Source organism: Malaclemys terrapin, chromosome 1, assembly GCF_027887155.1.
Source record: "Malaclemys terrapin pileata isolate rMalTer1 chromosome 1, rMalTer1.hap1, whole genome shotgun sequence".
Lineage (NCBI taxonomy): Eukaryota > Metazoa > Chordata > Testudines > Emydidae > Malaclemys > Malaclemys terrapin.
Window position 1 is genome coordinate 166412160 of NC_071505.1, and position 26826 is coordinate 166438985.

The 26826-nt window shown below is 40.4% G+C and overlaps 1 protein-coding gene across 4 annotated transcripts in view; it reads left to right on the forward strand.

Moving 5' to 3' along the window:
- The window catches only part of EPHA6 (EPH receptor A6), an 872804-nt gene that overhangs the window by 732020 nt on the left and 113958 nt on the right, over positions 1-26826 (forward strand). For 2 of the 4 annotated variants that reach the window (XM_054046132.1, XM_054046139.1), the window contains one exon: positions 15511-15633. The exons of the other annotated variants lie outside the window; for them this stretch is intronic. In XM_054046132.1, coding sequence (XP_053902107.1) covers positions 15511-15633 — 123 coding nt within the window. The remainder of the gene's footprint in view (positions 1-15510; positions 15634-26826) is intronic. 4 annotated transcript variants of the gene reach the window in all.

Here is a 26826-nt window from a genome sequence, read left to right on the forward strand (position 1 = left end):
TAAATAATCAAAGATGTAACTGCAGAACAGTATGACAGCATAACAGGCCACATCATTAAGTTTACCTAATATAACAGACAGCCGTGGAAAGCAGTTCCATCTACTAAAGTGAAAACCACCTCAGGTTTTGAGCATTAGGCTCAAAATGATGTGATACCGCTTTTTATATAATATACATTTTTATTTTAAAACTTATTTTAATTTTTAAAAGTGTATTTTATGCATGTAGGTCTACTCTTCTGCAGCCCCCATGCAGTCCTCACCATACAGCCCCCAGTTTTACAGGGTTACTTTGGAGGACTAGTCATTTCTAAAATTATGCATCCCAGACTTTCAAACTCCCCAACATAAATTCTTCTCTGCCTAAACTGATCACAAAATCTCATACCAAATCCCCCTTTTTCCTACTACAAGTTGTAGTGACTCGTAGATCAAAATAAGGCTTATAATAGAATTCTGCTTTCAGCCTTAATGATGGAGAGGCTATCTGTTCTCTCCATAACCCTAATAAATAATCTGAAGACTTTAGCTGATATCCTGAATTAAAGGGATGTTCCTTATACACTTGATCCATCACTTGAACTATTTACAGATAGTAAAATTTAAAACATTTTATTCACACCTAATTTAATTTTACATGTATGACTGTGAAATCCAAATGCATAGTTTGCAGTGCTTGGAATGGTGCTCTGGATATTATGCATAACTATAAATATATTAACATTTTAAAGCTCTTGTTTAGTATCTTGCTAAAGCTATTTTCAAAATTTAAGTGCTGATTGAAAAATATTTATTTAATAGAGAACTAAACATATACTGACTGTTTTATGGCAGCCAGCATAACAGGAACACAATACTTTAAATTACTGTTCCATTAAGAATGTGAAGATGATTCAAAAGAACAGTTGTTATTGCTGTTAAAAGCCTTAATCATATTTATGTTTTCACACTAGTCTTCCCAGCAATCGGAACGTCATCATGCACTAACATTTAACAAGCTACAAAGTAAATGATCACAGTGTGTTGTGACAGACCCAGACCAGTGGGGTACAGGAGTCTGGTAGATGGCAAATATACTGGTCACTGGATGAGTAGTTTTCTGTTCCCTGAGTGACCAGAGCAGGGGCTGTACTAGAGTAATCAGGAACCTGCTAGAACCAGTTAAGGCAGGCAGGCTAATTAGAACACCTGGAGCCAATTAAGAAGAAGCTGCTAGAATCAATTAAGGCAGGCTAATCAGTGCACCTGGTTTTTAAAAGGAGCTCACTGCAGTTTGTGGTGGGAGTGTGAGAAGCTGAGAGTGAGAGGGTGTGTTGCTGGAGGACTGAGGAGCACAAGTGTTATCAATCAGACACCAGGAGGAAGGTCCTGTGGTGAGAATAAGGAAGGTGTTTGGAGGAGGCCATGGGGAAGTAGCCCAAGGAGTTGTAGCTGTCATGCAGCTGTTACAGGAGGCACTATAGACAGCTGCAGTCCACAGGGCCCTGGGCTGGAACTTGGAGTAGAGGGTGGGCCTGGGTTCCCCCCAAACCTCCCAATTGACCTGGACTGTGGGTTCTTCCAGAGGGGAAGGTCTCTGGGCTGTTCTCCAACCCACATGGTGAATCTCTGAGGCAAGAAAATCCACCAATAAGTGCAGGACCCACCAAGATAAAGGAGGAACTTTGTCACAGTGTGTAGAACCATTTTCAAGCAAGTCACCAATGATTTTTTTTCAAATTTCTGTTTGTCTAGAACCAACTGGGAAAACTGAACTCTATTATTCTACCCAAAAATTCTCCAGCTCCTACCATTTCCTTCCTAGGAATTTCAACCCCCTATTCTACACTTGCTTTTTCTTCCAAACCTGCTAATCCTGGGAACTATGTAATACAGTTCTCTAGTGTCATAGTTATTTATACTGAATACATACAACCAGGTTAAGCCTGGGTTTATTCTAGCTTCTACTGGTATAAAATCTAGAACAATCAGTAATTTAGGGCAAACTGTGTTACAGGACTGTTGTAATGATCTCAAAACCAAATGTTATAAACCCAGGAAATTCATATTTAAGGTTAAACTTAAATTTAGAAAATATTGAAACATTATCAGACCCTAATTTGTTTGCATTTCTTTGAAATTTAAAGTTCTCTCTTGGGTTTGTCATGCTTGATTCTGTCATTTGCTCATCTCTAATGTATTTTATTCTTCATTGCTGGTATGTACTCTCAACATTAAACCCATCTTATTTTAGTTTTGGTCTGAGAATTTCCTTTTTTAATTAGAAATTTCATATATGAACAGTAAACAGAAACCTAAAATATTACAGTGATATCTCTAATTATTTAAAAATAGGATGTATCCACCTTAAGTAATTTTTTCAGTATTGCTGATCCCAAACATTAAAAAACTGAGTCATGCCCCTAAAAATCATGTGTTTGACTTAAAAATAATCAGATATTTTAAAAATAAATTTGGGATTCTTATTTGCCATCTGGGTTCTAATACCCATATCTATGAAGGTATTTATGCTCCTAATTTCCATTTATTTTTGTGGCTCTGCCTAAACCTTCTAGGGGACACTCCTTTCAAGATTTTCTCTGCAACCCTGAGGGCTAGAAACTTTTTTTTAATGAAAGCTGAGATTTTCACATATTAACATGACTCTAGGAGCTAAGGCTTAAGTAAAACATCAGCTGTCATGAGACTGCAGATGAAATCGGGAGAGTTGGCAACATTTTTTTATATACTCTGGCTGCTTTATGTTACTCTGGAGCAGCACAAAACATACTGGGCAGTTAAGCTGAGTTTATAGCTGCATTGGCATGGCCAGACCAGCACAAAGCAGCTGCAGTGTATACACTAATTTCCCCCACCCTCCTGGCCCCTAGATTCTCCTGCACTCCCTAAATTCCCTCTGCCTCCTATATCTGCCCACATTCCACTGCATACACTTCCCAATTGCACCCTTCCTCTTGCTCTCCACATTTCCCTTTCCACATGGATCCAGTCACACCCCTTCCTTCTACCCTCTCTTTTTAGTGGAGCAGGTACAATGGGTAACTTTTGAAAGGAAATATTTAGGATTAGTCATTTTTGCCCTTAATTTTCATAAGAGTTTTTTTTCTGTCAGCAGAGGCTAGTGCATAAAATCTTCATGAATTTCTTGGAGTCCGCCTCTTTCAAAATAGCTGCCATCTCCCATTTTTCTCTGCCATATCTGCCTTCACTTAAGATGTCCTATTTCAAAATGACCATTGCCTCCCATTGTTTCCAGTGAATGAAGCCAGCAGCCATCTTTGTTGAGCAGTTTCTGGGCTCAGTCTTATTGAGAACCTTGGGAGACAGCTGCTTTTATCAAAACAACCACCTCATTGTGGGCAAGTTGAGTTTAGTTCCACTGAGAGAAATGATAGATAACAGCCCTTTTGATATAAGTTCTACTGGGAATTCATCAAGTGTAGCCTATGCACAAGCTTACAGTGAGTTTTAATGGCAAGGGAAGTTCGAAGCATTTGTGTTGATGTATTATTAAGATCCTTCAGCAGAAACATTTGACTCAGTGTGGTAATTTTTTGTAAGGACCCATTTTAAAATTAATTTTAATTCAAACTAATCAACCAATTTACTTGTAAGTCTTCAGAAAATTAATTCAATACTCAAGAGTAAGTGCTTTAATTTTGGAGAGGATAACTGTATTCTTCATACGAAGTGTTTTCATCTTTGTTATAAGTGCAAAACACAACTCATCTTGAAGTATGGAACCACAAACAGCACTTCTTTCACAGAATAAAAGAAGCAGCGTAACCCCTCGCACTAACGCACAAAGGTTGTGCTTGTGATCACTCATTTATGACGACTGCTATGCCAGAATGGAATGAAGTTAGTGAGTTCAACTTTTGAGTCTGTACTGTTGAAATTGGGCAAACTGAGCTTGTATTTCCTTGACGGTTAGAAAAGATCTGACCCTACTGCAAGGAGTCATGGTAACTACTCATTCAGAAGAACTCCACAAAGCTCACTGAGTTCTTCAACAGCAGAGACTGCCCCATATTCTGAGAAGTGAAATTCAGTCTGGTGAGGAGTGGCAGCCAAGGTCACTGTACCATTTAAGTCCCATTTTTTAAATGATGTTTTGAGGGCTTGAATGGAATGGAATGCATAGGCTTTGTGCTGGCCTCTGTGGAGGTATGAATTTCCCCAGAGAGAAACATCCTTCTCTAGGGGTCACAATATACTACATTAGGCAGTCCTCAGCTGCGGCTTTCCCGGGGGCAGAGTCTGATTTGTTCTTTTCAGTCCCATTTAACGGGTAGCAAGGCTTGATTTGTATCAAGCAAATGAACAGAACATCAAAAATAAATGAGTATTTAGAAATAGGTTTAGCTGACTGCCAGGATGAGTGGGAAGTCTTTCATAACACAATTCTCCATGACAGAGTATTGAAATAAACACAGCAAGTATTATTTTTATTGTCATTGCTTCCTTGAAGGGATGTAAAGAAATGTGTGGTTTTAATTTGGTTACTCAAAATTGTCTAAAATGATAGAAAGAAATATGTTTTAACCCTTGAGGGTCACACATTGTGTGCATTCAAGAAATATTAATATTCACACAGCACCTACTATGGTTTGTGAAAATTCTTTGTCACCTTGATGGTCCTTCATTGGAAGTCCATAGAACACCAAAGGTCTGTAGTAAGCTCCCAGAAAGCGTGCTTGTTTAAGGTGGGATTTTCATAAGTGCTCAGGGTTGGTCTAACTGAGCCCACTGAAAAGGGTAAATGGGATGACCTGGGTAATTATTGTCATGTCAGCCTGACATCAATCCTGGATAAAATAATAGAGCAACAGCTACAGGACTCGATTAATAATGAACTGAAGGAGGGTACTGTAATTAATCAACATAGATCCTGTCAAACTAATTTGATATCTTTTTCTGATGAGATGACAAGTTTAGGTGATGAAGGTAATAGTGTTGACGTAATATCCTTAAGCTTCTGTAAAGCGTTTGACTTGGTACCGCATGACATTTTGATTAAAAAAATAGAATATAAAATTAACATGACACACTTTAAATGGATTAAAAACTGGTTAACTGATAGGTCTCAAAATGTAACTATAAATGGGGAGTTGTCCCTTTCCAGTGGCGTCCCACAGGGAGTGGCGCTTGGCCCTATGCTACTTACCATCTTTATCAATGACCTGGAAGAGAACATAAAATCATCACTGATTAAAGTTTGAAGATGACATAAAAATTTGAGGGAGTGGTAAACAATGAAAAGGACAGGTCCCTGATGTAGCGCGATCTAGATTGCTTGTGCCCAGTTTACCAAGCTAACAATATGTGCTTTAAGACAACTAAATGTGTACATCTGGGGACAGAGAATATAGACCACACTTACAGAATGAGGGACTCTGTCCTGGGAAGCAGTAACTGAAAAAGATTTGAGGATCATGATGGATAATCAGCTGAACATGAGCTTCCCGTGTGACTCTGTTGCCAAAAGAGCAAATGTGATCCTGGGCTGCATAAACTAGGGAATCTTGAGGAGTAGAGGTTATTTTACCTCTGTATTTGGCACTGGTGTGACCACTGCTGGAATACTGTGTCCAGTTCTGGTGCCCACAATTCAAAAAGGAAGTTGAAAAATTGAAGAGGGTCAGAGAAGAGCCACGATAATGATTAAAGGATTAGAAAACATGCCTTAGATTGAACCCCCTGAGTCTATCACTATATCTAATTTAACGAAGAGAAGGTTATGGAGTGACTTGATTATAGTCTATAAGTGCGGTAGTGAGGCGTTGTGGGTCCCCACCGCCACAGAGAGAGATGAGCCCCTCCGGACACCAGAGTGGGCGGAGCCAGGGCGCTCTGAGCCCACCCCCCCAGAGGGTCAGGCATGGCACAGGAAGTATAAAGGCCCAACCCCAGAGCTCACTGGGAGAGCAGCCGCCGGGGAGACCAGACGCCATGGTGTTGGACCCCCCCCCCCCGACCCAGCTACTAACCGAGGTGGAGTCTGGAAGTAGCCCAGGGGCAGTCGACCCTAGTCTGGCTGCAGCACTGCCAGAGCCCATGTCAGTGTGTTGCGGCCAGGATCCCCACTGACTAAGCAGCAAGTCTTCTGCTGCTGCTAGGACCCCGGGCTGGGACGCAGTGGAGTGGGAGGGCCTGCGTCTCCGGCAGTCTCCCCCTCTCCCAGGCCTTCAGACCCTGGGCCTGGGCCCACTGTGTTTATACTGTTCCTGCTCAGCCCCTGCCTGAGCACCTGACTCACCATTTGCCCGCCCTGACCTAGGACCTGGGCTGACAACTAACTGCGTTGTTTCAAAGAGTACGTCTATACTTCCTGGTCCGGATGTAAGCGATCAATCTTCTTGGATCGATTTATCGCGTCTTGTCTAGACGCGATAGATCGATCCTGGATCGATCCCGGAAGTGCTTGCCGTCGACGCCGGTACTCCAGCTCGGCGAGAGGAGTACGCGGCATCGACGGGGGAGCCTGCCTGCCGCGTCTGGACCCGCAGTAAGTTCGGACTAAGGTACTTCGAATTCAGCTACGTTATTAACGTAGCTGAATTTGCGTACCTTAGTCCGAAGTGGGGGGTTAGTGTGGACCAGGCCAAAGGCCGTGAAGGAAGACTAATTCCCCTCAAGACATCTTCCCGAACTTAGTGAGGCAGTGTGGGTCCCCGCCACCCCAGAGAGAGCCGAGCCCCGGCTAACCTTTCTACAGTACCTATATTGGGAACAAATATTTATAACCAGCTCTTCAATTCTATCAGAGGAAACTAGAACATGATGCAATGGCTGGAATCTGAAGCTAGACAAATATAGACTGGAAATAAGGCATAAATTTTTAGCAGCTAAAGTAATTAACCATTGGAACAATTTACCAAGGATCATGGTGGTTTCTCCATCACTGATAATTTTTAAATCAAGAGTGGATGTTTTTCTAAAAGATTTGCAAAATAATTCCTAGAACATAAGTTCTATGGTCGATGCTATACAGGTGGTCAGACTAGATGATCAGAGTGGTGCCTTCTGGCCTTAGAATCTATGAACTCCGGAATTGCTTTTCTTTTAACAATGATTCTAAACATGCCCTATTGGGCTTCCATGATTATTGTATTCTGTTTACAAGTTAAATAAAACAGTTTTTCAAACTCAGCCTGGGCTCAGAGTCAAGCTGAGTACTTTCCTTCTCTCACATAATCAACAACAAAGATTCTGCAAGCCAATTTAGAGTCTTAGCTACACCTGTGCAATTTAGTGCCTTTAAATTATGCTCCCAGTGGCACCTGTATAGTCCAAATGCTGCCAGGGGGTTTACACAGGTGTTGGTGATTGGAACTTGGAAATAATTCTGTTGATGAGAAATAGAATCCAGCTCATTGATTCTTACAGAAGCTGTGTTCGCTGTGCCATGCTGATAGCAGTAAAAAGCAGTAGAAACTTATGTATCTCATGAGCTTAGGGTGACCAGACAGCAAATGTGAAAAATCAGGACAAGGGGTGGGAGGCAATAGGAGCCTATATAAGAAAAAGACCCAAAAATCGGGACTGTCCCTATAAAATCAGGGCATCTGGTCACCCTACCTACACAAGTTTTTTTGGGGGAAAGGGGGAATAAACTTACTTAAGCCCTGGGAATATTAAAATGCAAGTTTATTTACATGATTTTAAATTACATTTATTTTACAGAAGTATTTTTAAAAGTGTTTCTTTTGGGTCTGTTTTGGTCATCAATATTGGTATGATGTCCATTTTATTTTTAATGCAGATTATTGCCTCAATTTTTCAACTCTATTGGAAACATTTAAAATTTATATTATTTAATTGAATAGTGGTACAGGTTAACCCACCACTCTAACTCTAGAACAGGAGCCCCATTACCAGGCCAATGGTACACCAGGGGCCATGTTTTGCCAAAGGGAATGGCCATTCCTTCAATATGTTTGCAGAGGAGTGTGATCGGTTCTATCCGAGGGTGCATGAAAATAGCAGTAAGGTGTTCCTACTATGCATTTCCTTCACCCATCCATCTGCCCTGATCCATTCTGAGCTATGCTAGTAGGATAACTGTGATTTACTGTGCAGTGCATGGCTCTACTCCACTTCCACCCCACCTGTCTCCATCCCTATGTGGTTCAACATCGTAATACTAGGATTCTGCCTATAGTATAACTTACAGTTTGGAGTAAGGATATTTGCAATATTCATCCTGATGTGCATATTAAGTAGCATGTGTTATTAATAATACTTAGCACTCATATCACATTTTATTTCTGAAGTACTTTGCAGATGTTAAATTTCACAAGACATCCGGCAGGTAGATAACTATTTTCAAATAGGTCAATTGAGGCAGGATGGTGAAGTGACTTGCTCAAGGCCACAAAAGGAAGTCAGTGTCAGCATCAAGATTAGATCTAAGAAGTTCATTTTTTTGGAGTTCTGTGCTCAGGCTGTTAGCAGTTTTGCAAGTACGGTAGTATGGTCCGATAGGCCGTACCAGTAAGATATTTATAGCTGGTATGGCGTACCAGAAAGACACAGGAGGAGCCTGCCTGCAGCCCCGCCCCCAGCTCTTCCATGGAGCTGCATCTTCTCCATCTGTACAGCAGCCCTGCCGGAAAGGAGCAGAATGCTGGCAACTCCTCCGGTGGCTGTATCGCCCCCAGCTCCATCCTCCGGCAGGGCTGCTGTACAGACAGAGAAGACGCAGTTCCGTGGAAAGGCAGGGGTTGGGGCTAGGGGTTCGGCTCCTTTCCCTGCTGTGGTTCCCGGAAAAGCCCTGAACTGCAGGAACGTGGGGCCACCAGGCAGCCCCATGCCAGCAGCTCCTCCAGCATGGCTGCTGAACCTCCCCCAGCCCGGCCCCCAGCCCTTCCATGCAGCTGTGTCTCCTGAGTCCTCCTGCCTGGGGTTTGTACAGCAGAAGTCTCTGGCACAACAGGAGGAGGACAGAGCCCCCACCCCTTCAGGTAACGTGGGATGGATATGGATCATGGGGAGGGGACAGGGAGAGCGCGGGGGGCCCCGGGCTGGGGGCAGGGTGGGGAGGAGTCACGTGGGGGGCTCACGTGGGGAGGTCACGTGCCCCTCTCTTTGTGTCCCTCCCATGAGTGCAGTGTACTGGCAAGAAATGATTTCTACTTGTACCACTGGCTGTTAGTATGTACCTGTTTACAGAAGTGAACGTATTCATGCATAATTTTATAAACCTTAGGCCCAGATCTTCAGCTAGTGGAAATCAGCATAGCGTCATTGATGTCAGTAGAACAATGCTGACTTGCTCAAACGTGTAAAATCTGACCCTTAATTTCTTGTCCATCTTAACTAGTTTTAAGGCAGAATCCACATGAATAGCGTCCTCCTTAGCAAGTGAATGTCCAGCACAGAGGTGGAGACCTTTTATTGGAAGACATTCAGGATGTCAAGTGGCCAGCATATATTAATGAAGCATTTGTGGGACCATGAAGAGTGTCAGAGCAAACAGACATACTAGCAGTTTCAATAGAGTCAATTCTACTTAAATCTTAAATAGCAGCCCATATTTTTCCTTCAAAGTCAGGACGTGTTGTCTTTTGTTCTTTGCACAACAATAAAAACATGAAGGAACCACACAGGCATAGTTGGGCCAGAAGTAGCCATATTTAGGCTACCTCTACACTATGAGCTGGGGTGTGATTTACAGCTCATAAACACATACTTATGTTAGCTTGATGAGAGCTAGAGCAAGTATACATAGTAGCCACAGTGACACAGGCAGTAGCAGCTAAGCCATGCCATATGGTTCAAGCAGGTTTGTACACAGCATGGCTATGCTGTGCCACCACTGCCTGTGTTATCACCACTACACTATTTATACTCGTGCAACCTTTCATCAAGCTAGAGTGAATATGTGTATAAAAACTGGGAATTATGGCCGTAGCTCGTAGTCTTACTAAATTAGTACAAATATCCAAGGCATAGCTATGTACATAAACCTCTACCCCGATGTAACGCAACCCGATATAACACAAATTCGGATATAATGGGGTAAAGCAATGCTCGGGGAGACGGGGCTGTGCACTCCGGCGGATCAAAGCAAGTTCGATATAACGCAGTTTCACCTATAACGCAGGAAGATTTTTTTGGCTCCCGAGGACAGCGTTATATCGGGGTAGAGGTGTACTGCTAGTTTCTAAAACAATGAGCACCACTAAAGGGCTCACAAACTATTAAAAGGGATACTGCCCTATTCCTGTATACTACAGGAGGACTAGAAAATTTACCAAAAAAAGAAAAAAGGAGGGAAACTGTCTCCAAGAGAAAGTTCTAGACTTCAGCAAAGGCACTTGCTCCTCACCAAACCACAAAAGTTAGTAGTGGCTGAAGCAGAGGAAACTAGTATAGAGAACTTTCCAGTAATCCATCTACTCCTAGAAGAAATTCATACAGGAAGCCTACAGTGCAGGCAAAAATTACTGCTATCTATTAAAACTTCAGTGTCTCAGATGAAATATTTACTGCAAGAATTGTAGAGACTGAAGAGTCATTCTCTCTGTAGTTGACTTTTAAAGTATCTGCCTGAAGAGATTTTCAAGTGATTACAGTATTTTGATAATAAAATTAAAAGACCTGAGAAACAGAACGTGATGTTCAAACAATAAAGATTACACATGAAGCTGAAGGCAAAAACATGATTGAATTTGTAACCAACCTGATTAACAAAGTGATGGGGGGAAATGACTTTCACAAATTGGAAGAGGCGAGATTATGTAGATGTCTTCAGCCAAAATTCAAAGGTAAGAGCACATATCATAATACAAAACTAAGATTTCAGGAATAGAAAAACATTCTTGCACAAGCTAGGAAAGGATGGAAAATTCATCTGTGAAGAAGCATGCTTCCTTTATCTTCCCAGACATGAATTCTGAGACCAGCAAGGAAAGAAGGGAATTCAGAGAGGTATTATATGCCCTGGGAGAGAAATGGCTACAAACTGCTCTTTATTTCCAGAAAACTTTAATTAGGATAGCAATACAACTGAAGAAGAAAAAACTAAAATTGTTGCATCATATTTAACATACTTAGGTAAGTATATTTCTTTAACAGAGTAAATTGTATAAATTGGATTTAACCTTTGCTGGACAAAATACTTTAAAAAATGAAACCAGCCTCTGTATTTTTGAGTAGGAAATAATCAACCACATACACGATCAGGTACAAAGGTGGCCTGAAAGCTGTTCTTTCTTATATCTGACCGCCTATTGTCCCAAGTATTTGTTCCAGTAACAGGAACCAGCTGGGTGTGGTGGCTCCCCAGCCAAACCCTCTACTTCAGATAAAAGAGGGGTGTAGTAAAGAATCCATTGTCCTAGCCCTGCACCACCTGGAGATTACCTTATGCAAGGGAGTAAATCCTCAAATAATCAATTTAGATGGCTTTCCTGCTGCTTTTCACTACCAGAGTAGGGACCAGAATCTGCCCTGATGTGTACATCTACTCTGCAAAAAAAAAAAAAAAAAAAAACACACCAAAAAAACCTGCGGCAGTGAGTCTCAGAACCTGGATCAATTGACTCGGGTTTGTGGGAGACTTGGTTACAGGGCTAACAATAGAGTAGAAATTCAGGCTTGGGCTAGAGCCCGTGCTCTGAAACCTCCCTCCCCACCCCCACTCCCAAGGTCTCCACCCTGGGACTGTATTGCTGTCATTTCCTGTTTCAAATCATCCCATGTTATTTATCTCCTTTCCAAATTAATTCTGTGTTTATTCACTTTCTTTGGGTCTACTTCTCATAAGCAAATTTCTGCATATTCTTTTTTCTTGTGAAATTGTGTGCCTCACAAGACAGTGTAAATCAGAAAAGGTGCCAATAAAGCAAGAATGGACTCTAGAAGTCTCACAATATGTCACCAATGAAGAATTGACTTGAAGTTTAACAGTTTTCCAAAAAAAATGTTTTTATAATTGCAATGGTGCACAGTGGTATAAAATAAGCGATTCCTTTCACTGTACTCACGTTAGCCCTGGTCCTGCAATGTGATCTGCTAGCGTCCTTTCATGAGAAAATTATTGTCCAGACTCTTTCTCACCACTTCAGTTGAAGTGCCTTGTTCTCACTCTTTGATCACTTCAGTTCTCTGACAGACCAGACTGAACACTTTTTTTTTTTCTTCCACTTCCACATTCAGTTTCAAATCTTGCAAGGATTAATGGAGCAACAAAATTAGAAATTACAGAATAGAAAGCATATCCTTTCATAGTCTACATAAAAAGCAAATGCATAATCATATAGTCATTCTTTCTTTTTCAGAAATATTTTTGGCAGGCACAAAATGCAGATGAATAGCTTAAAAAGAAAACATTTTTCTGTGTTGCAGCATTATAGTTAGCAGAAAGTGTCTGCAGGTGCTCACGCAGAGATTCAGCTACAAGAACAAAAGCCATTCTGGGGTTTTTGGTTAGTTGCAATCCAATGGTATTGTCCTTCAAAATTCTGAAAGGTTGCAAACAAGGTTTAAAATAATAGGTCTGATATAACAATATATATAGGAGGTCAGACTAGATGATTTAATTGTTCTTTCTGGCTTTAAACCTTGTTGTAAAGACTCTGGATGAAAGAAAGTTTGCCCTGAGTTCTAACCATATACCATTATTAGGGAACCCAAATCTATCTATTATATATGGTAGATTAATAATATCTGATAGATATTTCAAGTACTTCCCATATACTTTAATGGTTTTGTTGCCCTTATTTTTTCTGCTAATACTTTTTTTTAATAATTATAGTTTTCCATATTACTGTGGCACTGCCTGTGTAATTATACATATGATCTTCTTTTGTGTGACGAAATCATTAATGTGGTGGCTATATAGTGGAATGTGTTCAACTTGCTCAGGAATTATGGTTTATTTTTCTTGTCTACTTTTTCCCTTTAAATACCTGTAATAACTCTGAAGGTTCTCCACTTGCTGTAACACTGTCCCTCTCCCTCCAAGAAATCTGTGCAGAGCAAAATAATGCTTTACAAAATAGATGTACAACCCACTCCTTTCAATGAAGTACACTTGGAGAACTGCATTCCTGAAGACGGCTAGTTGATTAAAGAAATACTATCCTGACTCAAATGAAAACAGGATGCTGTCCACTCTTATCAGTTTTAAGAAAACTTTTCTTTTAATCATTGTTTAAAGTTTAAAATTGTTTAAAATATTTGTATTTAGAATAGACCTAAGAGTAGCGACCTCCCAGCAAAGAAATATCTGTTATACTTTTACAGCTGGAAACATAAAGCATAGGAGCCCGCAAAGACTTTTTGCTAACTATGATTTGGACTTGGGAACAGAATGAGGACTGCTTCTTCCTTTTCTAAAGAAAACAAACGCACTAAGCTAGGGGAAACTTCTATTTTCTGTAGAGATAGCCATGGAGTTCTCTATACCATTTCTGAAACTCAGTTACTTCATTTTTACTATTACACATCCACTTCCTTATGTTGATTTGCATTTTCAGACTTTTCAAGCTGCCCTCCTGTTACGTTTACAATTTTTGTTTTTCCCCCTTTGATATTGTATTTTTATCATTAATTTTTTTTTAGTCTTCTGCAATATACTTTTTATTAAATAATTTAAGAAACAAGGTAGGTGAGGTATCTTTTATTGGTCTAACTTATCTTGGTAGAAGGGTCAAGCTTTCAAACTACAGAGAGCTCTTCTTCACATCTGTAGATGTGATGGATGATCTAAAGTCTGCCAGTAATTCACGCTTGATGGTATAAGAAATTAATATAAAAAAATTAAAAAGCGTCACAAAGATAGCTTTAGAGGTGACTCTTCTTAAACTTTTTTTATTAATTTGTCTTACCATAAAAATGAATTATTGGCAGACCATAGATCACTCCTTGAGAGAAAACTAGGTTACACAAAAGAAAATTACTGATTTGGGCCTCAGTATTGCCAAGAGATACATCTGTGCTGAGTTTTCTGACTTCATTCAGCTTTGCGTGGGTGGAAGGATCTTCCCATGCAGATCCCTTTGTAGGATCAAACAACTTAGTACAAAAGTGCCCAATAGAGTGCTCATTAAGGACAGTTCTGAGATAGAACTGAGAATTTGAAAATTTTATTAATGCTTTCAACACTAGGCTTGCCTGGCATAGCGGGGGGAGGAAATTGTTTTGATTTATTTTTTAGAGTTTGATCCCACCCTTCGGTTATGAAAGATCTTTAAGGATACCTAATAAAGGTTCTGTGTTTAAGACATAAATTATATCAATTTTCTTTCTTCATAAAGTAATAATTTTTGTACCATCTTTAGGTTTTAAAAGGGGAAATGTATTGAGGGAAAACAGATCTATTGTGTATGAAAACCAAAGGAGCAACATTTTTTTTCAGATCTCTCTAAGGCTACACAGGCTCAACAAAAAATTGACGTTTCTTCAGAATGAATTTGCTCAACTGGGTTTCTCTGCATCTACAGGAGGCCCCACAAATTGAAACTGCATAAAGATTAAGAAACCTATTTATTTCTAATTATAACGAAATTAAGGCTTTTCCATCTCTGAGGAGCAACCATGATGTGCCTTCTTAAAATGGTGAAAAAAGATATCAAAACTTATCATTGCCTAACTTTTTGAATGGGATCTTGTTTGTTGTTTTTACTAGCATAAGTTATGTTGAATATTCATTACCCAACTATAATTTAGGTTTAATTTTTAATTTTTTTCAAACTTGGAGAATTTAGATTTCCCCCCATTGGTTGTGTGTGTGTATAGATATATATCAAAGAAGCTTTAAGATTTCAAGTCCCTGTTCAATGTAGAGATCTGCTAAGCACAGGCCTGGGCCGAGCCCCATTGAAGTTGGGTCTTCCCCAGTGGATCCTGTTGTAGGATTAAGGGCCTTAATCTTTTCATCTTCGCTATATCAAAATAGCTATCAATAAATGACATAAAATGAGGACAAGTTTAGTGTATTGTCATAACTACTTTTGAAATGATATTTTTCACATCATTTTCTGCCAAGACAAAATTCTACTTTCAGGTGACTGCAGAGATCTAGACTGATGGTCTGCTCCCATTATGTGTGTGAAATTCCGTTGACATCAGTGGGAGTTTTACATATGGAGATAGTGCATCTCAAACTTATTTTGCTCTATGTGGATCTAAGAGGTTGATTTCACCTTTAAAAGTGAATCTCTTTGTATTCTTCTTCCTTGAAGTTCTGAAATTTCCCATTTAAACACTGTACCAGCTATAGGTCCAGAGGAAACAAGCCCTCTCTTGCTAGCACTGTATCACTTAATGGCTTGTGGTGTGGGGTTTTTTTTCTTTTTTTTTTTTGTTGTTTTTGTTGGTTGTGTGTGTTTTGTTTGTATTGTTACCAGTTTTTATCATTTAACAGCATTTTATGGACTCTGCTGCCGTGAAGATATTGTTGACTTTGTAGGGTTTCATTTACTCTCTCAAACAATCAGCTTCTGTTGAGCAGCCAAAGAACAGCTTGTTTGATTAATGATCATTTTTATCTTTTAAAAGGATCCTTCCCGACCATTGGGGTGAAGTCTCTTTCGAGATTCCTGAGCGCGGGCTTTTTAAATAGCATCCCGGCCCCACATCCAGTCTCTCGGGGCGGATCTTTGCCCCCTGGCATTTCCTCTGGTAGGTATTTCAGGCGAAGTTTCCACCAACCCTTACTGGGAGAACAGCACCAAAATCTGTTAGTGGTAGGATAGAGAGGTTAATATCTGTCTCGATGAATAACATCTATCCATTAACCAGACTGCTAGTACAGGACCTGACCTCCTATATATATATAGGAGAGACTGTAACAGGAGGAGGGAAACAGCCATAGCTAAGTGGTTAACTGAAATATAAAATGAGAACTGCCAATGTTCTCTTAACAAGCATTGCATGAAACGCACTTATGTAAATAGAAAATATAACTTAGAAATGGCTCTTGAAATGTCAGATTTGCTCTGTCTCTGAATGTCTGAATGTTTTCCATGAAAGTTTCCATTTTCCCGCTAACAGGCAAAAAATTAGAACAAGTCGAAATTAATTATGCACTGAAATAAAAAATGGGGAAAGCAACTAACTTTGAACTCTGGTTGTATATATGCTTTAACGTGCATTTTTTAAAAATATAGGTAAAAGTAGTTTGGGTTTCATAGAATCAGAGAATATCAGGGTTGGAAGGGACCTCAGGAAGCCACCTAGTCCAACCCCCTGCTCAAAGCAGGACCAATCCCCAACTAAATCATCCCAGCTAGGGATGTACCTTCAGGTACAATGGAGGTGAAAAAGGAAGCATAGTGTAGTAATGAGATCCACAACACAGTGAATGGGCTAATGTCAGGCTGAAGGGTGGGAACAAAAATAATCTGCAGGAGTAGGCTGGTCTAGATACTGGGCTGAGGCAGGGAAAAGTGACAAATCAAGGTGCTCCTTTTCTCCGGAAGGGGAATGCAGGTTATCTGTCTTCATCTGGAATCGTGCAAGATACTTTTTATTTGCTAGTTTTATTGCCAGGTAAGTTAATAAGTTTCACATAATTAATGTAATAGACATCTGTATTAAAATATGTCTAAAAGCAGAATTCAAAATCTATTGCTTTCCACACTGCACATTTCAATATAGAATGAATTTCTTCCTGTCTTAATTTCTTACTTCTTCCCTTTTTAGTAGGAAAATGGCAGCCTCCTTGAAAAATGTTTTATCTTTTTATGAACTACAGTTTTTTCTATTTTTACAAAAATCTAGTTAATTCCTAAAATACTCTGGATTTTCTCTTTAAGGCAGGAAAGGTTGTCTAGTGGTTAGAGCAGTGTAATGAATTCTGCCCTGGATTCCCTCTGCCAATTGAGGAGAGGTCACCTAACTTTTCTGTACCTCAATTTACTTATGCATAACATAGAGATAGTTACAGGCCAGGGGGTCACTATTAATCATTGGTTTCCTTCATTCTCTAAATAGGAAGTAACAGATAGTTTTGATACTTTCTCTGATAACTGTTGGTAAATGTAGGCCACTGTATTAACCTCACAGGTGGTGCTGGCAGACAATGGTTGTAAACACTTTGAGATCTTCTAATGAACTGTGCTATTCAGAATGGTTCTTAAATAATTTTAAAGAGCTATGACTGGTTCCAGCAATATTCCCTACTTTGAGTATCACATATAGTATCATATAGTATTACTGACCCTCATTGCTGACATCCTACTATATTTGTTACCCTGGCCCACTTATTTGTCTCATCTACCTATTTTGTCTTCTTTTGTTTTTTGTTTGTTTACTTGCTTGCTTTTGATTGTAAGTATTTGTGGGCAAGGACTTTCATTTTCTATATTTTTGTACTGCTCCAAGCACTACAATGGGATCCTGACCTAGCTGGCCTATAGGTGCTAATATAATATAATGGGCTTAATAATAATGAGTAAAGGGAATATGACAGACTGTAGAATATTTGAAAAGAGAAGAAACTGTAAGTGCAACTATTATATACAATTTATTGTAATATAGCTAATAAATCACGTTCCATTTTGGCAATAGCAGCAAGTGTAGGAAAGGCATCCCATCAGCATATTGTCAAACTGCCTCATTTTATAGAGGTTGGAGGGTTGTCAGTCTGTAGAAGAGCTGACAGCTCCAGTGATTAATCCAGTGGCAGTCTACATGCATTTTGTTGAAGGGAGGAACTAAGTGCACTTTTGGCTGGGGAGGAGGAGAGGAGTTCCAATATTAAGGTAAAGGAAATGCACACTAGCAGTCTTAAGTCTGCATTGTACAATGTCATGTAATAATTATGAGTATGATGGAGGTATTTTAGCGTTTATAGTTTGATTAGATTAAACTGATTTTGAAGCCATTCAGTTGATACATATTTTTTCTTTCATGCCATGAGTACAGTGCAAAGTTAAGGTTGTTTAGGTGGTGTAACTGTAAATTTCTTACCTTAATACATTTTGGATTTCTTCTAAGCGTAACCTTAACTCTGAATTGTCTGGGTTAATGCTTGGTTTGGGGCAATTATAACATCCCTGTAATGTTTTTACCTTTTAAGTCATGAAATCACATTTCATTTTAAGAGAAGATTCACAAATACACCAAAGCAGCCAGAGAGCACTGTCCAATTACGCTGCTTTGTATTGCTAAAAAAGTGTGAAGCAGCCAGAGTATATTGGTGAATTTATCCCTTAACTTGCAGTTCTCTTCCTGATTTTGGAGGGTTATGTTGGTGAGACTGGTGCTTTATGAAGGGAGCACCCCCGAGTCCCAATTCTCTGTGCATTAAGAGGTCCTCCTGCCTCAGTGCACAGTGGAGCCAAGGCAGAAGTAGCGAATGCCTACTGAATTTTTAAAGAGAAGTGACAGTTGAGCAAATAATGTACTAACCAGAATAATGTATTCTTGACACTTGTTCATTCTTCCCCATACCCCTGAATCATTACAACCACTAGAATAATGCATGCAAATTAGCTATAGAGCAAGTTTAGTGATTGGTTGTTACCTCTGATGTCACAATGGTCCCTCTTCAGTTACCTAAGGTGTTGAGCTGAGCCTTTATGACAAACATATCTAATTGCTAATAACTTAGTTTAATTACAACCTATTTAATTCAAATATAACCCATGCATAAGATTTCCATGAAATTTTAACTATATGGAAAGTTCGAAGCATCTATGTTATTCTGTTGAGGTCATCTGGGACAAAGATGACTGACAGATGTTAAATTTCTTAAAGTTAATTACAAGCCAAGACTTTTAACTCAAACTTATTAAATTTACTTGTAAATTATCAGAAAACTAATTCTGTAGTCAGAGTAAGTGCTCTTAAATTTGAGGAGGATACATTGTACCTTTCATAGAAAATGAAGTGGTTGGATCCTTGCTTTAGGTGGAAAATAAAACTCAACTTTTAAATCTGGAATAATTATCAGAGCTTCCATAATGAGCACCTAGAAAATAGGTTGTTAAGGAAGTTGTATCAAAAGTGTTTTAGAGTAAAATGAAACTAATAATTGACTTTTCTCTTTCACTGAACATAAAATGTTGCCTTTTACCATTGCACCGGTGCGTCATATTCAGTTTTGTAGAATTTGGTATTTGGCTTTGCATCCCTTGGGAATTCCATTATGTCACAGGAATCCCCACCTGACCAACTTCAAGCCTAGCTTGTGGTGCAGGGGTGCTGCAAAGAAGCCCCTTTGCAACTGATTATCTGGCCCTCTGTATTGAGTGAGACTTGTCAAAACTCTTGACTTGCTTCCAAAATGCAAATCTCATTGCATTTTAAAGACTAGACATAGCTATTCTGATGGAATAGTGCTTGCATTTGAAGGCCTAATTAAAATTCTTTCACTGCTTGCTAGCACTTTTATTTGGGAAGCATTGTTTACACTAGTCTTGAAAATACCTACTGTTATTTACAAAATAAAGTCCTTTTCTCACAATACCTATCTTGACTTGACTATCAGTTATGTCACAAACGATTTCGACTCCTTTTAGTCCATCTCCTAACAGTTCAAATTCATGTGCCTCAGCCTTACGTAGGTCTCACCTGGTAGCTGGTTTCATGTAAAGACAGTGTATCTTTCTCAAGTGACATTCATGTGTAGATCAAAGTATTCTTGAAAGCCTTGAAAGCCTTTGTCTAACAATTTGTAATCCTCTCATCCTCCTACTGGAAAGATTTGTGCATTCACCATCTTTGATTTTTCCTCTGTGCCACTTGCTTGCAAGAAAATTTGGAAGTGCTGTATCCACCTCCTCAAGTTCTCACTCTTCCATACATGAGCGCTGTAAGAGACTTCAGTTTATTTCTTGGCCCTAGTCAAGTTACATGTAGGGTTACCATTCGTCCGGATTCCCCCAGACATGTCCGGCTTTTTGAGCTAAAAATAGCGTCTGGGGGAAATTTGTAAATGTCCGGACTTCCCGCCCCCCGCCCCCCACCCCCCCGCATGCAGAGTGCGTGCGGCTAACAGGGCAACCGGCTGGATGGTGCCACTTACATGGGGCTCCGACAGCCAGAGAGAGCCCCTCCTCCCCCCTGCAGCAGAGCTCACTCCCTCCCTCCCTGCATTCGCAGATCGCCTCCGGCAGTCTGGAGCTCCTGCCCCACTGCTGCCCAGCGTGCCAGGACGAGCGGCTCAGGCAGTTCCTGAGCAAGTTCAGAGACATTAGGCGAAGAAAGGCCAACAACAAGGGGACCAGGGGTCGGAGAAGGGGCAGGGAAGTTCTGGAGGGGGCAGTCAAGAGATGGGGGGTTGGGAGTTTGAGGGGGGCTTTCTGGGGGTGGGGGTGCGGATAAGGTTTTGGGCAGTCAGGGTACAGGTAGGGGGTAGGGTCCTGGGGGATAGTTGGGGGGGGGGTCTTAGGAGGGGGCAGTCAGGGGACAAGAGGCAGGGAGGCTTAGGTAGGGGGTGGAGTCCTGGGGGGCAGTTAGGGGAGGGGTCCCAGGAGGGGGCAGTCAGGGGACAAGGAGTGGGGGGAGGGTTGGGGGATCTGAGGGGGGGGAAGTGGGAGGGGCAGAGGTGGGGGCAGGACGGGGGCGGGGCTCCTCCCATCCTCTTTTTTGCTTGTTGAAATATGGTAACCCTAGTTACATGGGTCAGGGTTATATATGTCTACACCCCATCACATGACAGGAAATAGTGTGTATTGGCTAGTTACACCCATATTCTCAGTTTCCCTACTTTAATCATTGGAGACTTAGAAGACAGATGGCTGATCCTGCTGCTATAGAGTGGAGAAAGACAGATGACATTGTCAGTGTCTTCCCTCATAGCTGGTCTCCAGATTCTTCTCTGATAGTAATGAGTGAAGATGTAAGTCAGGAGGAGAGGCTATGACAGGATCCTTGTTTAGCAGCCAGAACCACTACTTGGTGTCCAAATTAAATGGGAAGAGGTGAGAGTAGGACTTTCAGCCCCAGAAAATCTGGCTGAAGCCCCCTGGAGTAGGTCCTATGGCATGACCTGTACAGCCTCTGGTGTGGGGGGTGAGGCAGAAATTATGTTTTATATCTTTTTTACTATGTGCTATACAAACAATAGCTAATTAATCTTCCCAACCCCTATGTTAGGCAAGTATTCAACCATTTTACAGCTAAGGAAAGTAGAAGCATTAAGGCTAAACAGCATTTGCTCTCATGGGCCTCAAAAATTATTTATGTTCAGGAAACAAATGAGATTGCATTTTCCTAGAGTCAATAAAATAGAGCCAATGAAAAATAATCCAAAACAGCACTAAAGCTGAAGGAAAGCTAGAAGTGATACTGGGCAGTAAGTTAGATACAAGTTTGGAATGAATAATGGCAACAGTACTGTCCCAAACAAAGGAGATTACACAAGAGATGATGCCTGTGGGGTGTTTGACAGGCTGACTGTCTAAAACAAAGTTTGCCTGGTACCTACTGTGGTGTCCACATTTATTAGAGAGCCTCTTAAATAAAATCAAATGTAAGAATCAGATATTAAATCAGATGAGCAATGTCATTGTTCCTCAAAATTAATATTTTATGATAATTTCCATATGCACCTGAATGAATGAGCCCATTATTCTTGATACTGTATAAACTGACAATTGAGAGTAAAATTGTATTGACAATCCCTTATTGAGCAAAACTACTCAACAAAAACCATCAGGAAGCAATTATTCATAGTGAAATTCAACTATAAAGTTGTGGTACCAATATTGAGAAAAATAACCATTTAATTCCCCTCACTCCATCTCCTACCGCACCTTAATGTATTTCCCCTACTTTGGGTTACAGTAGCTAGAGTGTGTGCATTTTTGTTAATTGAAAAAATGTAATATCTTTGTCGATTAGTAATAAATTGATAACTGAAGATGCAGAATGCAACAAAACCTGCCTTCTAATAAATGTACTCTTCAGAATGCCCTAGTGAAATGCTGTATCCAATTTATGAACAGACACAATGTAATTTTTCTGGCATAAACAGTTAATATACTGTGCAATCCTTACACGTCCCATTTTACGGGGTGGGGTGAGAGGGGAGGTAGAGGTCCAAGGTGGGAGTATACAAGGAGCTGTCCATTAGCTAAAGGATGAATTTTTGCTAATTCATCCCTTTGCTGCAAGGTAACTTCAGAAGAGCAAATCATTGTTAATGCTGCTGCATGCATTTTTCCAGGGCCCCTTAGTCTAAAATTGGGATTAGACTGTGTGTGGGAGGGGAACAACAATTCTGCTGGAGACTTGCATCTCTACACTGTCTGTAAAGACTTGCATCTCTACACTGACTTGCATCTCTACACTGTCTCTACACGTCATCTAAAACCCATTGAAGTCAATGTAAATACTCCCATTGACTTCAGTGGGACCAAGGTCTAAGTGGATTATCAGGGTGCAGGAACATTTTCTGTGACATTCAGCACCATTTTTAGACAAATGTCAGAACATTTTTGTCAAAAATAATTTGTATTAACTGGGTTCAGGGATAATGGAGGCAAGATTACAATTCCGCACAAAGGGAAGTATAAGCAGAACTTGTTTGGGGGGAGAACACTTACACATCCAGCTCCATTGGTAAATGAGTTATGCAGCATTTAATTGTGATGTTCATGATGGTGGGGGGGATCTTAATGGATCTCTTTCATCTCTAATATAAAGATTAAGGATGTGAAAATTGCTTTACAAGAATAGCTAGTTCAAATGTACACACCTCTCCCAACTAAAGCAATATGTAACCTTTATTTAGATCTCAGTCCCTTTTAGTGAAGGCCTCTAACACTTTTACTGACTCAGCATAGCTGAAGTTCCCTCCCCATTCACAATAAGGCTTTTTGTTTCCTTTCTAACACATAGCTCTTTCCTGTTCACTAGCTTCCTTCCTTTCATAAGATCTTCCATATGTTCTGTCTTTCTGCTTCCAATGACAATCTCTCCACCTAGTGTTACCAACAGGCACAATTTTATCACGAATCTCACAATATTTGGTGTTTTTTCTTAAATTCCAGCTCCTGGAATTATTGGATTATAGGAGACTCTCTTAACTTTAATTACAAAATTAAATTAAATTTCTAGCCCTCATGGTTGTAGAGAACTTGAAAATCTAATCCGCTTAAGGCTCCAACCCAGAGGAGAAATAAAAGAAACCCAGATTTATTTTTAAAATCTCATGATTTTAAGTCAATCCCACAATTTTGGGGGCCCTGACTCATGATTTTAGTATAGACAATATCACTTACCTCACAACTGAAGACACAATTATGGGTTTCAGAAGTGTCCATAGTCTCTCTGCTTCACCCCAACTGCTTCTGAATTGCAAATGCATGTGCTCTTCATCGACAGAAAGCAAAAAGAGATTCATAGACAATGAGAGGAAGATGCTGGCTCAACAACTTTGGATAGTTTCAGATATGAAACCAAACTTCACTTAACCTTTTGAACATTTACCTATAATTAGTAAAGCAGTAATCATCAGCACAGTAATCCTTTGTCTCTGTAGGCAGTGATAATTGCATCCGTTTTTTGGTCAGTGTGCGTGAGGGAGGAAACAAGCAACACAAGTGCTGTCAAAATGATAAATGAAAAATATATATAAACAATATTTTGAAATACGGGGTATACGAGATAAACAGGACGTGACCAGGAATTATGTGACAGATAACCTAAGCTTTCACTGACCTTTCACGGAATGACAGAAGTAACAGTCTGACAAGGTTGAGCACTTCTTGGGGTATTTATAAGGACATAGAAACATGCTTTCCTGCAGCAATTGGTTTTCCTTAAACTTCTGAAACCCATAATTTTGAAAAGTTTTGTTTTGTTTTTAATTTAATGCACCTAATTTCCCTGGCCACAGATACTATGTGAATTTGTATAATGTTTCTATTTCCTCTTACATCCTGCTAAGTAGCTCTTATGTATTATGGAGTATTGAATATTGATGGAGCATAGGAGCCTTTGATATGCAGATATCATTTTGTTTAAACTCCATGACATACTGTGAGGTCAATAGAGCAAGTGACCGCTTATGCAATGAGACTTCGTTTGGGGACAGAAATCATGTTTTCTCACTTTGGAATGTCCCTTGCCCTTCACACAGGAGAGTGTATAGTGGTATGAACATCAAAAGCATTACGACAGCAGCTTTCAGGGGTGAAATGTCAGCATTAGATTAAATAAGTAAATTGTACTGAAATGTAGTTATACTAAGGCGGCGTGAACTGGCCCTAATCTAACAGAGCTAAATGCTTTATCCATCCATTGAATTAAGCCCAAAGTGAACCTGTTATTAATTTAGTTAAGTTTTCCTTTGTTCCTTGGCACGAGGGCCAGACTGTGGAAACTGCAACTCCCAAGTTCTGTTCTTGTCTCTGCCACTGGACCCATCTTGTCTGTTGCTTTGCGCCACTCCACTGGTGGAAAGTAGTCCTAAAGCCAATGTAGGAGCTGACAAAATGGCACTAGGGTAAATGGCCAAGGCTTCACTGCATGCCAGTAATCACTGGCAGCTCTAATGGTCCATTGAGCAATTGTCAGCTGGTATAATTTAGAGCAGGCTCTAGGCTGCTCCAGTTACCACAGAGGCCCGGCCTGGCACACAGCCTTCATGGGATCAAGGGAGCACAAAGATGATCTAAAGCCACTTGAGAACAAACTTCCTCCTGGCTGGGCTGTGTGTTCTTCTGCCACAGCTCAGGTTCTGGGTCACTGACATCTTGGGCAAGTCACTTAAACTTTGTCTGCTGACCCAGACATAACATGGATTTACTTATCGTTTCACAGGGCTCTTAAGGCTTACTGTTTGGAAAGCAATTTGAGGTCCTCAGATGAGAGTGGTCATAGGAGTACACAGAATAATTATTAGTAGTCAGCCCACATGCTAATTTCTATAGTCACTTTATAAAAGCACTGAAAGTTGTTCCCCCTTCATGTATGTTTGAAGTGTGTTAAAGCATGCATGGTCAGCTAGACAGACCTACAGACCATTGAACTGCCAAGTGTTTATATTTTGAATGTATATTTTGGAGGTTTACCTATTGGAAATGAGCTGAGTAAGATAAATAAGACTGCTGCGAGGCAGAATTTGGCTTTTTTTGCATCAGATATGTAATGTTGATGAGTCTGTCGAAAAGGCAGTAACACAATATTGACCCCAACAAGGCAGACCTTGAAGGAATGTAAAATTAGTTAAAAGAAAACTGGCTGGAAAGCTAAAATGAAAATTAACAGTAAAAATCAAAATTTGACCAGAAGATTTATCAAACTTGTACAGCCTAACTATAGAAAAAAGTTGCCACTTGCTTTCCCTCTACTACTGCATTCTCTTTGCTGCCACAAATGGAAGAGATTGCGGGGATGGAATGGATCAGGAAAAGGGAGAAACTATAAACATGGAAACAGCTTTCCCCAAAATATTCCCCCAATCCTGCAGAATCCCCTTCGTCAGAAAACCAGATGATTTGCATCTGGGACTGGAGAGGTGGCAGGCCAGAGGAGACAGGGAACATTTTAAAGCATTGTCCTTTTCTCAGCCTTGCAGGGATTCACCTCCTAAATCAGGATTATTTTAAAGAATGTTCCTCATCCATGATGTGAAACCCCTATGGCTGGTGCAGTGGGAACACCTGGGTTTATGGCACCTTTGGATGTTTCCTGACATAGAGGGAGGCGAGGACTTGGGAGGCTAAGAAGCAGTTTGGAGGTACAGGGCCAACATATAGATGATCCTGGCCTCTATGGTATGTCTACACTGCAATTAAACACCCACGTCTAGCCCATGTCAGCTGTCTCAGGCTTGCAGGGCTCAGGCTGTAAAACTGTGGTGTAGGCTTCAGGCTGCAGCCTGAGCTCTGGGACCCCAGGAAGATGGAAGGTCTCAGAGCTCAGGCTCCAGCCCAAGCCCAAATGTCTAACCTGCAGTTTTACAGCCCGAGCCCTGCAAGCCTGAGTCAGCTGACATGAGCTAGACGTGGGTGTTTAATTGTAGTGTAGACATGGATCTCCCTAGGACTGGGGGCTCAGCCAATGGAGAACTGGGAATTTTAAAACTGCTATATCCCCCTTGGTCCCCAACAGGAAAATGCGAGGAAGACCCTCTGAGGGCATATTTAAGGTTCCCAGTAGTTTAAATTAAAAACACATGCCTGTCACAGAGTAATTAGTGATAGCAATGCCATTTCTATTCTGTTTGTAAGTCTTATATGGTGCTCCTCTTCCCACTGAAGTCTTCAGAAGGAACAGGATTGGGCATTTCATTGAACAAACTGCAGCTATATAGGAGGGATACACAGGGCACTATAGTAAACTGTCAGAGACCACAAGGCTTTTAAAAATAAGCTGGGAAGGAGAAAGCTTGGAAAAGGTGTGAAAAGAACAAACTGGAAGGCCAAGATGTAGTGAATGAAAATTTACAGAAAAACACTTCAAAGAATAATATGTAATTTTTCAAATACTGTGTAGACACAATAAACTATGGTCATTTAGGAATGGCAGCTCTGGGCCATTAGAGAGAGAGAGAGAGTATTCAGCAAATAATGTTCTTCCATGTATTGTACATTTCTGTTATTTATTTGCCAAGGATGTATATGCCCAGCTCTGAGAGTCATTCATTAACTACTGTATATTATTCAAATGGTAGTGTTTATGCTGGCCTAGCACAGCTCCTACTGGCCAGGGAGTTTGGGTGAGCTACTCCACATTCTGCACGTCCATCCTTTCAGGGTATGTGGAATACAAATTGCAGTTTGGGATCATCTCTAATTTAAAACAATTAGTATGAATACAATTATTTGTGGTAAATTCATCATTTGATTTGCACAGAAGTTGTTTTTGGTTGGTTTTTGAGTTAATAATGTAAAATTTGACTGGTTGTGCAGCTGC